The 12,923-nt window shown below is 39.5% G+C and overlaps 1 protein-coding gene and 3 pseudogenes across 2 annotated transcripts; all 4 read left to right on the top strand.

Moving 5' to 3' along the window:
* The first annotated feature begins 570 nt into the window (after positions 1-570).
* Positions 571-2,293, top strand: LOC103701293 (Gibberellin-regulated family protein). The gene is made up of 4 exons (XM_008783305.4): positions 571-724; positions 827-871; positions 1,217-1,274; positions 1,787-2,293. The coding sequence occupies exons 1-4, from the start codon at positions 665-667 to the stop codon at positions 1,966-1,968; spliced, it is 345 nt and encodes a 114-aa protein (XP_008781527.3). The 5' UTR covers positions 571-664; the 3' UTR covers positions 1,969-2,293.
* Positions 2,294-4,775: 2,482 nt separating this feature from the next.
* Positions 4,776-5,511, top strand: LOC103701398 (protein NRT1/ PTR FAMILY 5.10 pseudogene; annotated as a pseudogene).
* Positions 5,512-5,651: 140 nt separating this feature from the next.
* On the top strand, positions 5,652-6,134 carry LOC103701400 (protein NRT1/ PTR FAMILY 5.10 pseudogene; annotated as a pseudogene).
* A 2,035-nt stretch (positions 6,135-8,169) lies between these two features.
* LOC103701294 (protein NRT1/ PTR FAMILY 5.10-like) lies at positions 8,170-12,162 on the top strand (annotated as a pseudogene). The gene is made up of 4 exons (XR_016400364.1): positions 8,170-8,493; positions 8,572-8,789; positions 10,553-11,092; positions 11,237-12,162. The product of XR_016400364.1 is annotated as a protein NRT1/ PTR FAMILY 5.10-like (transcript).
* The last annotated feature ends 761 nt before the right edge of the window (positions 12,163-12,923 follow it).

Genomic DNA, 12,923 nt, shown 5'->3' with positions numbered 1-12,923 from the left:
AGATAATGGGAGGACATTGGGTCATCATCTTTTCCAGCTAGGCTTGCATCGAAGGATATGCTTTAGGGGTTCATTGCATCTCTTGACATGCAAGATTAGGACCATACCATGCACCACTCCCTCTTTACCTCGCCCTATCTCGTGAAAGAGAACCACCAAAAGCTGTTCTTCCCCCACAAAAAACGAAGTAAAGCGAGCAATGGAAAACAGGAACCCGGAAAAGCCATCCTCTCATTCATAGTATGCCAGCTTGGTGATGAGCTAATAATGCCAGAGCCACCCACCAGTCTTATCAAATGGTTGTCATCACATGTGAATAGAAAAGAAGAGATTAAAGTGCACATAAAGGTAAAATGTGATATAGCTTACAGGTCTTTCATGTTCCTTTTTTTTTTTTGGCTAAAGCTTCATGTCCTTTTTTAACCCCCCCTTTTTAGTGAGTATACATCCATAGGACAACTCTGTATCAATTAAACTTAATGAGATTGTAAAATAGTGACCGTTCTACCTCAGTAAGAACTAAGAAGAATCTGAATCACAGCTTTTTTTTCTTTTTTCTTTTTTTTTCTAGAGGATAAAAGTTGGAGGAGAGAATCCACCTATAAAGCCTCTACCCTGTTCTTCTCCTCCTCTCATATCTCATTAGCCTCGGCTGCAGGCGACCATGGGTAGTGGCACAATGAAGCTGCTCTTGTGCTGCCTTATTCTCTATCTCTTCCTCCAAGTATGTCTTACTCACAAACCTTACTGATAAAGTCAAGGCTTGTCCATAATTCACATCTTCCATTTTACATTAACACATCTTTATGCATTGCTCCAACTGCAGGAAGTGGCAGAAGCATCCATTGATAACTCCATCGGATTCTCGGATGTAAGTCTGTTCCTTAATGCTTAGGCTGGTCTTTAATCACTACTGATCTATCTTTATTGATCGGCTCATTTTTCAAAAAGAAAAAAAAAGGGGTTAAAACTGGGTCATGAGCTAGTACGTACATTGTGTTTTAAAAACAGAAAAATAGTTTTGAAGGACTGAATAATTGCATATTTTCACAATTTGTTATTTGCTTCTTGCCTCATGCATGTTTCTGTGACAAATATTCCTAGCCCCAAAACACTCAAAATTAAAAATGAGAGATTTTCTTTGGTTAAAGGAAAAGGAAAGGGTTACGACTGAGAATTAAAGATGAACGAAAGGATTTCTAATTTGATCTTGCAGATTCAGGGAAATGAAGAAGTGGCTGCTCTATATGGAATCAGACGCCAACCGAGGATCAGTATGTACATCTGCCTTGATCCATACAGGCACATTTTTTTTTCTTTTCTTTTTATCTTTGATTGATATAACAACATTGATTATGAAACACAGCATAGATGGGAATGTTAAATTGTTCTATCAACCAACTGTTGAATATGACCTTTTATATACATATATATATATATAATTTCAAAGCCTGATTTTATTATGATCTAAAAGTTAAAAAAGTTTTTGATGCATATGATCTAAAAGTTTTGTAAGACATTTTTGAGATGGCATATTTCTATCAGTTAGAGCCCAAACTGTCAGGCTATTTTTTTGCTAGGAACTGTGTGAAGCTTTTAGTCAGCAGAGAAGCACCACACCTTAGGGTTCCATGTGAGTCATATTTTGGAAATTAGCAAACATTTTTTTTCTTTCCAACAAGTAATCTCTCTTCTGTCATGGACTCTTTCTTAATTTTTTCTAAGTTTTTAAAGGTTTACTTGACCTTTTCATTACTAATATATCTTCTCACTCTTTGAATGCCAGATTGCCGCTTTGCATGCGCGAGGAGATGCATGAAAGCATCAAGAAAGAACGTGTGCACTAGAGCTTGTGGGACGTGCTGCCTCAGGTGCCATTGCGTTCCGCCGGGCACCTCCGGCAACAAGAACTCATGTCCGTGCTATGCTCGTCTTAGGACTCACGGACGCAAGCTCAAGTGCCCATAGTATTACAGGGATACTTCCCTTAATAAACGGACCAACTCCTTTTGGTCCGATCTATTATGGTTGCCATATACCTATATATGTTTGGGATGAGAACTGAGAGGAAGTATATATGCTTGAAATTTCCTTATGGTGGGGAGGAATAATCTTTGTAAGATCAGAGAATCAGGTTTGTCTGGGACAAACAAGCCAACAACAAGGGGATTAAATAGTTTAAGGTGAAGGGATGAGTTTGTAGTAAATATATTCTCCTCCGGAAAACACAGAAGGAAACTCATGTTGTTCCTTATGACTGCATCTGAATAAATTAAATCATGTCTTATATATACATTTATGACTGTATCTGAATAAGTTATAAATTATTCAAGGGGTCATAAATTATCGATGGCATGTTCAAAGGGCACTCTTGGGTTACGCTTGGGGCTCGTTTGGTTCGCGGGAAAAGAAGGGAGAAAGTGTGATCAATGGGAAAGTAATGAGATGCCTCTTGTTTGGTTGGAGTTTTCAAATAAGAGAGATGAAAAAGTTGTATTCCAATGGGAATATGATTCCCACATTTCATGGAAAGTCTTTCCAATGAGAAATATGGAAAAGTTACTTTTCCATAAGGCGGGAATCACTCCATTTTTATTTTTATTTTCAAAAAAGCCCTTCAACATTAAAGAGGTATTAAAGACCTAATCTTTATTAAGGGTATAATAGAAATTACACATATTTTTTCCAGAAAAGTGGATGGTCAACCAAACATTAGCACTCTGGAAATCTGTCACTTTTCCATGTTTAACCAAATATGCCAAAAGTACATTCTCGACATTCTTTTCAAAGGAATCTTCTTCCTAGTAATCATATTCTTAAGAGGGAAAATGCTTCCCGCGAACCAAATGAGCCCTTGAATAATTGTTAGGACTATAATTTTTCCATATTTAAAAGCTAGCTCAATTCTTTTGTTTTTTTTTCAAAATTCTTTTTATTTTTTTTAAATTCTAATATTCAATCGAGTGTCAAATTTAACTTTTTTTTTTCAAGATTTCAGTTTTTATTTATTTCAACAGAACAGCAGAAGAGTGCAGTCTCATGAGATAGATAATGCATTACATTTTCTCTTTCACTAAGTGAACATTGGTCAGATTCAAAAATAATATTTGAATATTTTTATGATATTTAGCTGATATAGTATTGATAAAAATTATATATGATTAATTATGTAAGCTGTTCCATGGATCTTGTTAGATAAAATAGTTCACCTAGCAATAGTGACAATAGATATAAATATAAGGATGGCTAATATCGTTATTTAGCGGACCAGTTCGGAGTTAATGGACCCTCCGCTTAACGAGCATCCGGGCAGGAGATCATACAGTTTTCTCAGGTCCTCTAGATATGAAGCAAAGCTATCTCCACCACCATTTTGAGAAGCTATGGACTTGGCTATATAAAAGAAATATGAAACGAAATAGTCTTTCAAGCGTAACACCATTAAGCCATCCATTCTCCCAAAATCGAATGTCTTTACCCAACTTGAAAGAGATGCCATTTCAGAAGGTAGCAAGGCTTCAATTGGTATCTTTCCAACGGAGGGATGAACCAACAAGAGATTTCCTACTTCTCATGACTATTTTTCCCTTCGAATTGTAGGCTGCATGCATGGTTTTCTTTTTCACAATCCATTCCCTTACAAGAGATACTTTCACACCCACCAAGCAAGAAGAGAAGTGTTCATATTTTGCGGGTTTTTCACCTCTAAACAACCTCACAGTTTACTAGACAATTAAAACCACTGATCTTTTCCTGACCTTTCCATAAGAATGCATGTCTCCACCCATCTATTGTTCTTATCACCCATTTGGAAGGTGGCCACCAAGAGATGAGATAACTACATTAAGGGGAGTAAGGTGGCCACCAAGATATTGCTGCAATGTGGGAACAACTAGAGAGATTTCTTGATGATTCTAGAGTTAGTTGCCCTGTTTTTTGAATTTAGTGAGAAAAATTTCTCTTGGACGATGGGATGGATTAAGGATTGTTCATGCAATAAAATAGAAAGAGAATTCTAAGAGCTCTGCTTTGGATGATTGCGATTGCTGATATACTCTAAATAATTAGGATCAATTTAATAAAAATTGTCAAAGGTTGGAACCTTTTCAGGACAGAAACCGAGGGGGGTCCAAAACTGTAATAATAGTTATTTTGGGTTTATAAATATGTATCTAATGAGTATTTCTCCTGAACCTTCTGTGCTCATATTTTGTTTTGATGACACAATTTATTTGTTATAAGATACAGATCCCCTGTGAGATAATTAACTACCAAATACGCAGCTTTCTTGGGTCATTATTCTTGTGCTCACCGTTAATTAGCCTATGTCCTTTGGGGGAACGGAACAGGGGCGGTGTTTCATCATGAATGCATAATTACAACATTGATTTTTTAAGAAAATATTTCTGAGTTGTTTTGAGATAAATGTTAGTGTCAATTTTGCTTTGGTCCTCCAAATTTAGGTTGGCTTTTAATTAATTCCTAAACTTCAAAAAAGCTCAAATTTGATCGTTATTATTTTGCTACTATTTTAATATCATCTTTCCCTCCGATTCCAGTTACTTTCTTTCATCAGAAACTCCTGCTGGCAATAAAATGTCTAGGTGTAAGCATTTATAACACAACATGAAAGTCATTTTCAGGGGTTGAACCTCAATTTGCCCACAGTTGGACAGGCGATAAGACAATAGATTTAGTATAATATTTTTGACAACAAGTTTTGATGGGTTAAATAGCAATCAAACCACAAGCCAGTAATCAATTTTGGCAAAACTATGGAAGACAGGCATTTGTATACCGTCCACTTAATTTCCACTCAAAACAAAGTTGTTTCAATGATGAAAACCAAGGTTAGCATTATCCAAAACAATTTAAGACGTGTGTTTCGGAAGAAATTTACAATATCCATGTTTGTAAGTATTGATTACTGCTGCATTTACTGACTTAAACTTGTGGGGAACGCAGGGATTAAGCATGCTCACGCTGTCCTCCATGCTGCCAACTTTCTTCCCTCCCCATTGCGATGGCACCAAAGATTCCGCAGCTTCCCCGCCAACTCGGTTCCATGTCATCGCCTTCTACTTCTCCCTCTATGTGGTTGCACTCGCACAGGGTGGCCAGACGCCTTGCGCGGCGGCATTCGGAGCCGATCGGTTCGGCGAGATCGACCCTGAGGAATGCAAAGATAAGAGCTCCTTCTTCAACTGGTGGTACTTTGCGACGTGCGGGGGATCGAATTTTGCTATGTTCATCTTGAATTATGTCCAAGACAACATGGGTTGGTCCCTTGCCTTTGGAATCTCCGGCGTCGCCATGGCGCTTGCTCTTGTTATTTTCTTGACAGGGTCAAGAACATACCGTCGCCATCGGTTAGAACACAGAAATCCCTTCGCTGAGATCTTGCAAGCTTGCATCGCATTGATTACCAGTCGGCAATCACTTCCACTTGCTACATCTAAAGATGAAGGAAGAGAGGCATTACTTGCACATGCAGCCCATCGATCCAAGTAAAAGCACTCATTTTTTTCTTTCTTTCAAGAGAACCTGATCAAATGTTCGCCTAATAGCCTAAGCTGTTAATATAAATTTGCCGAGCTTGTGTCATCGTACCAATTGCTAGAAAATTTACGGAGAAGCTATCAGGCATCACAATGCTTCAAAGGATCGGCACTGGTTTGGCTCTTTCGACGATCACAACGGTGGCAGCAGCTCTGGTAGAGATGAAGAGGCTCAAAACTGCTAGAGATTTTGGGCTGGTTGATCGGCCTGATGCTACCATTCCTATGAGCATTTCATGGATGATTCCTCACTATGTTATGTACGGGGTGACAACCGTGTTTACAGTCGCGGGCCTGCAAGAATTCTTCTATGACCAAGTGACCGACACATTGAGAAGCCTGGGGCTTGCTCTTTTCATAAGCATCCTTGGAGTTGGTAACTTTGCTAGTGGTTTTCTCGTCTCTGTGATAGAGAAGGTGACGAGAAAGAACAGGGAGAGCTGGTTCTCTGTGGAAAACATTAGAACTTTATCTCAGGGTCTGACACGCTTGTTTGCATGGCATGAAGTTTTCGAAAAAAATTTTCCCCTCAATTTGATCTTCCGGGAGCATAAACTATTTTTAAGTCCTGTTTAGATGCTAGAGCAGCTTATCTGGTGATAAGATATACTCTAAAGTCTAAACTATATGCGGATAAAAAGAGATTGTTTGAGGAGTTATGCAACGGGGAGGAAGAGTTTAATCGCAACGGAAAAAGTTTCTTTTTTACAAATACATCTGGAAGATGGCAACATTCGGAAAAATTAAAGTTTTTCTTTGGATTGCACTGAAAAACAAATTAGACACGAGGAGATTCTAGCCAAAAAAGGGTGGAATGTGAGAATGGAGCGGTGCTCTCTTTGTGGAGCTGGGGTTGAATCTACTAAACATTTATTTGTTCGTTGCTCATTTGTGAGGAGTATTTGGACCACACTAAGGATCCAATTGAAATTGAGAGGTAGGCCAACTAGATTGCATGATATGTGGACTAACTGGAGGAAGATGGATAAGCATATCTTGCCTCAAGAAGCTGGGTATCAGCTTTTGGCTCCCTTGTGCTATGAAATTTGGAAAGAAAGGAATACACGACTATTTCTAAGAAAGAACAACTCTATCTTCTCCGTGCTTCAGAAGGCACTGCACTTGTTCAAGAGCAGGGGCGTCCCTTTAGGAATAGCAGAAAGTCGCCACCCTATGGCACAACCTGTCTTCTTTGAATTAGGCTCCTATTTGGCAAAGCTTTTGGAGGGCTAGAAAGTACCATCCAAAAGTTCTACTTCTCAAAAGTTCAACTTTTAAAATTTTTACTGTCAACAGTAATCCCAAACAAGACCATCGTGCAGGACCATGTCATTTTTCACTCTGTTTGTAACTATAAACTTGTATCTTACTTGGGATCTTTCTTTGTATTTTTCTTATCTCATCAATAAATTGGGGGTAGCTTCTTGCTTCCTCCGTTTTCAATCAAAAAAAGAGAGAAGAAAATTTGAAAAGTTTCAGTCATACCAATCTTCCTAGGGAAAATTAGCTGTCAAAAGCAACATGGTATTTTTTTTTTGATGGAAAAGGAGGCATGGAGCCATCTTTCTTTTATTAAGTGAGAGAAAAAACATAAGCCAGGTAAGAATAAGGAACAACATCCTATTAATTTGGGGATTCTCTGAATCGAGCATTTTCCAAGTCCTTGGAGACTCTTCTTCTACTCCATTGCCCCCTCCCTCATCATCTCCTGCAAAAGGCTTTTATTTTGTAGATAGCTTATCAGAATTTTTTATTTGGGCCCTAGATCACAAGATGAACTAATTTTTGTTTAATCAATATATGCATAGGTGGTCGCTGGACCTAAAAAATGAAATAAATGATAGCTAAAATCCTACTGGATTAGTTAATTTTTTTAATTTATATTAAATATATATATAATATATAAGAGTAATTATAAGAAAAAAAATATTTTTTTCTCTTTTACCTCTCCTTCACCCACCCTCCTCTCTTAGCACTCTCAGGAAAGAACTTTTGTCAACTCACTGTTCCACGCAGCACAAACAATAATGCCCCTTCTATAATATAGAAAACACTTACTCCTATAATTAGAGTGAAGCAAAGGGAAAGGACGCCAAGTACTTTTATGAGCAGGAATTAGGAAATATGATAATGACATAACAAGAATAGGCACGTTCTCACAAAAAAATCTTCTGTGTATTAATCAAAAATCATTAGCTAGATTGGATACTCTGAATGCTTTTGCAACTTTCGAGATCATTCATAGTTTTAGAGTGGTCATATCATACCAAAAACTTTCTAATTTTTTTTTAAAAAAAATCAAGTACATCAAGGCATGATTAAGATTGCTGTTTTCACCAAAATAATTTCATATAAAATAGGCCTGGTCGAATCTCTATGGGTATGATATTGCAAATCAAAAAAATTCCACTATTCTTACATCAGAATGACCACTAGATTATGGATATTAAGCATGTCATAGAGGATGTCGCAATCATATTTAATATACGAACTATGAAGCAAGATTCCAAGATACGGGTACACGCCTTCTGACACGACATGACAATATTTTTTTTTTTTGTACGCATGACAATGCTTTCGAATCTCTCTTTGTTTGTTTGGAACCTTACACTGTTAGAAATGACAGCATGCCATCAGCCGCTCCGCATAGCCAGGGAGAAGTACTTGGACAAGACCCTGAACGGCCGTGATCGAACAGCATAAATGAATTGACCTTTTTTGGTAATTTTCTTCTCGTTGGATCGATATTTGGCTTGTGATAACCAGGCTTGCTCCATGCCAATGGCACGGCAGATGCGCATAGCTGTGCATATGGAGGGAGAGATGGAGATCGAGCCAGTCGCCCACCACGTCGGTTCCATGAAAGCCGACGATGCCCGCCGTCTGAACTCCAGATCCGCCACCGGCGGCTGGACCGCAGCCATCTTCAACATGGGTAGGTAGTCATCCTGTTACTTGTACAGCCGGGAGCCGTGGATTCGGAGGGGATCACCGATCGTTTGGCTGACTGCAGGGGTGGAGATAGCGGAGAGGTCGGCGTACTTCGGTGTGTCGTCGAATCTCATCAGCTATCTGACAGGACCGCTCGGGGAGTCGATGTCAGCGGCGGCTACGGCGGTGAACGTGTGGTCCGGGGTGTCGTCCATGCTGCCGCTGGTAGGGGCCTTCGTCGCCGACTCCTACCTCGGCCGCTATCGGACCATCGTACTCGCCTCCCTCCTTTACCTTCTGGTACGTATAGTACTATTACTGCCACCACGTCGACCTTTATCATCATCATATACATTCACACACAACGTAGTCAACCGATGCAGTCATATTGGATGGTAGCTTTCGGCTTTACTTCTAGGCCATGGGATGGATGTTGAATAAAATCTGCATGATGCAGTTAGTATGCAGTTAAAACCACTATTTTTTTTTAAAGTTTAAGCTGATAGAATGAGATAGATTTATTTATATATTTTATATTTGCTTACACTCTCTCTCATATGTGAGTCGAATTTTTTTTTAATGAGCGAGTACATAATAATGGGATTAAAGAGTGCGGAGACAGGGTTCGAACTCAGAACCTCTCATCTGATACCAAGTTATTTATTTATATATTTTATATTTCTTACATGCATAAGATAAGATTTTTTTCCTTTTATACTCATTTTATTTCTAATAAGATGTATAGTGGTTTTTTTCATCCTTTTACTCAAAAAATAAAAGAATATCCACACACAGTTAAGAGTTTGAGATTAAAATGCAACTGTTAAGAGTGTGAGTTATTATATAACTCATCATTCAACCATCTCTCATGTTTTATACCAATTCTTTGCTAGGCATATAAATGTCTTCAACAAAAGGCACTTATCTTGTCAATAAAGCAGGAGCCGGCCTGTAGCATTGATCATATCCAATAAGCCATTATTATTTTGCGGGCCCAACCTGTGTAGATGTGAGTGCTTGAGCAAATAGATTAAAAATTGCTAAGAATCTAAACGTGACTCGCCTTTTGATTTTGTTTCAATGTCACACTACTTGGAATACAATAGATAGTTTTTTGAGGTCTGGACAAATAGCTATTAGTTGGCCTTCATATATCGACGGATGGAATGTGGGATCGGTTCTCCATCTGATTTGTTCAAAAGAAATATTATTATAGCTTTTCGTGAAAATTTTATTTTGACTACTTTTGTCCACCAACCCACCCACTGAAAACGATCTTGGAGTAGCGAATTGCGGATATCTCAACCTACGTACCAGGAGTCACCCTATATCCTCATCACACAAATATATTTCAGCGCTCATCACTCGAGGAATTAAATCGCAGCAAGATGTCCACTGATGGTCTCAACCGTTTTCAAGATTCCTAATTAAGTTTGGGAGAGCACTAGCCATCTCTCTCAAGGAGAGCTAGCGAAGCCAAATACTTTTTTTTTTTTTTTGAATGAAAAAGGAGGAAACAAGAAACTTTCACCAATTTACTAATAAGAGAATATGTACAAGAGAGAAGGAGATACAAGGAGGTAGCAAAAGAAAAGATACAATGGAGAATATATACAAGAGTAGACTCAGGATGAACTAGAATGCACAGAGGAAGACAAGTTCCTCAACAGGTTCTGATGCCTCTCCTCCCACTTTTTTGGAACAAAGGTGGTCCCAAAGATGAAATGTTTTAGAGTCTTCTGAATAATTGAATAGATGGAGCTGTTTCTTCCAAGGAAAATTCTCGAGCTTCTCCTCCACAGCTTCTGATGCCTTTCGAGTTTCTTCTGCATAATTGTGTGTAAAGCGAAGCCAAATACAAGGCCAACTAAGTGCAACTTGCGGGAATTGCTAGTAATTCTTTCCATCAAAAACTCTAGCGGTACCTAAATCTAATCACTCTCTTTTGAAACTACCATTATCGTCAATGATGCAAATTGATTCATAATGAAATTGCATCTTCACTGATTCAGTTATGAAATTTTCAACCTGCTACTTCTACTAACTCACAAAGAGAGCTTCAGGGACTAGGCATGCTGACCCTCCCCTCCATGCCGCCAACTATGAATCCTTCTGAATGCACAGATTTTACAGCTTGCCCCCGGACTCAATTCCAAGCCGGAGTCTTCTACTTCTCCCTATATGTGATTGCATTTGCGCAAGGCGGCCATAGGCCTTGTGTTCAAGCATTCGGAGCCGATCAGTTCGACGAGAATAACCTGGAGGAATGCAAGTCCAAAAGCTCCTTCTTCAATTGGTGGAATTTCGGAGTGCACGCAACTAGCTTGGTCGATCACAACCCTAGCATTGAACTATGTACAAGACAATATCGGTTGGACCCTTGGATTTGGAATCCCATGGATTTTTATGGGGGTAGCTCTCACCATTTTCTTGCTTGGAACCAGATTTTATCGCTGTCATCTAATAGAAGACAAGAATCCCTTTGCTAAGATCTGGAAAGCATGCGCCACACTGATCAGCAGTTGGCAAAGGGCATCAATATTCGCCACATCTAAAAATGGATCAACAGAAGCACTTCTTCCCCATGCATCTGAACGTACCAAGTAAGTGAGCCCATAGAGATTGTTTTCGCGAGGCCATAATTAGATCGATTCCTTGTTATAGTCCGATATATTAACGTAGAATTAATGCTGGATTTATGAGCGTCTCTGTAGTGCCTAATGAAAATTTTGTATTCTTGTTGACAGGCACTCTGGTTATTCTCAACATGAGAGCATAGACGATGCAGGTCAAGAAGAAGAAGCTAAGGGATTGCTCCAATTGTTTCCGATATGGGCAACCTGCTTAACTTCTGCAGCTGTTTTAGGTCAGTCAACGACACTCTTTACCAAGCAAGCTAGCACCTTGGATAGGAGAATTGGGACCAGCTTTCAAGTGCCACCAGCAGCACTACAGAGCTTCGTCAGAATCTCTCTCATTGCGTTCATTCCAGTCTATGATCGGGTCATTGTACCAATGGCTAAAAATTTCACAGGATTGCCGACGGGCATCACCATGCTTCAACGAATCGGCACGGGATTGTTTCTCTCGGTGATTATGATGGTGGCAGCAGCTCTGATAGAGATGAAAAGGCTTGAAACTGCTAGAGATTTTGGACTGGTTGACATGCCCGATGTTGCCATTCCTATGAGCATGTGGTGGTTGCTTCCTCCATATGTTCTCGACGGGATTATGTTTGTCCTTACATTTGTTGGGTTGCAAGAATTCTTCTATGACCAAGTACGTGAAGAAATGAGAAGCCTTGGGCTCGCTTTTTATTCAAGCGTCCTTGGCACTGGTGAATTGCTTAGTGGTTTCCTGGTCTCTGTGATCGACAAGGTGACAGGAAGCAGAGGAGAGAGCTGGTTTTCTGACAACTTGAACCATGCACATCTTGATTACTTCTATTGGCTCCTTGCTGGACTGAGTTCAATACAGCTAGGACTCTTTCTCTGCTTTGCACAATCCTATGTATATAAGAAAAAAGTACCAACCGCACTGTGATTGCTTGCTCTCTGTTTTGCAATGGACTTGATTGGTTGCATAAAGCTTTGTAAGAAGATCATAATCCTTCATCATACGTATAAGTTCTCTACGGGTATAAGTACTCTAACGTAGAGAAACTTTTCCCCCAGGATACCTTCTCTTCTTCTAGTTGCATGATGATCGTGTCATCTTACATTTAAGCCAAAAAATCTATACGTAGTCCTTAGTTTGGATGCTCATTTTTTTATTTAATCCCGGGTCTATTTGTAAGTACATAAAAAAAAAATAACAGTATATCAGAACAAGTTTAATTGTGTTCAAACACAAACTTACGTATACAGAAGGACGGAATATAAAATTTTAACTATATATGGACATAACATGGGGTGCGAAAAAACGCCATGGGAAGACTGAGGAGGTCGTTCACTGAACGGGAAAGAGCTGCGAATGGTGGTATTGGAAGGAGTTGTACTCGTGTGGGGCCATTGGTAACTGGAGCGAACGCTATTCCCTTGGGTGCTTGAAGACAGAACGCTGAAGTTTCTGATACCTTGGGATCTAGAAACCTTTCTGGCCATGGGGCCTCACAAAGCAACTTTAATGGCATTGAAGCACCCCCTTTCTCGGTTGGAATCCTTGGTCAACAGCCTCTTTACTCAACGGTTCCTGCTTCAGAATGTCCTGCTCCTCCTTCAAACAGAGGATTGGAACACGCAAGGAAAACCTCCTCTGCCACGGTAAATGTTGGACCCCATCGTAATTACTCATTGCCTTCAAGAATAGGAGCAGCTTCATCAACCCCCTTTGTCCGTCTCTTTGAAAGGGACGCTGCTTTAAATGTGGAGAGGGACATAGAAACGCTATGGTGTGTTTTATTTGTAGGGACATAGGCCATACATCAAGAATCTG

This window comes from Phoenix dactylifera, chromosome 4 (assembly GCF_051530095.1).
Source record: "Phoenix dactylifera cultivar Ajwa chromosome 4, Ajwa_hap1_PhDact_Kaust_v1.1, whole genome shotgun sequence".
In the NCBI taxonomy this organism is placed as follows: Eukaryota; Viridiplantae; Streptophyta; class Magnoliopsida; order Arecales; family Arecaceae; genus Phoenix; species Phoenix dactylifera.
The sequence above is the reverse complement of the archived record's forward strand: the minus strand, read 5'-3'. Positions and strand labels throughout refer to the sequence as shown.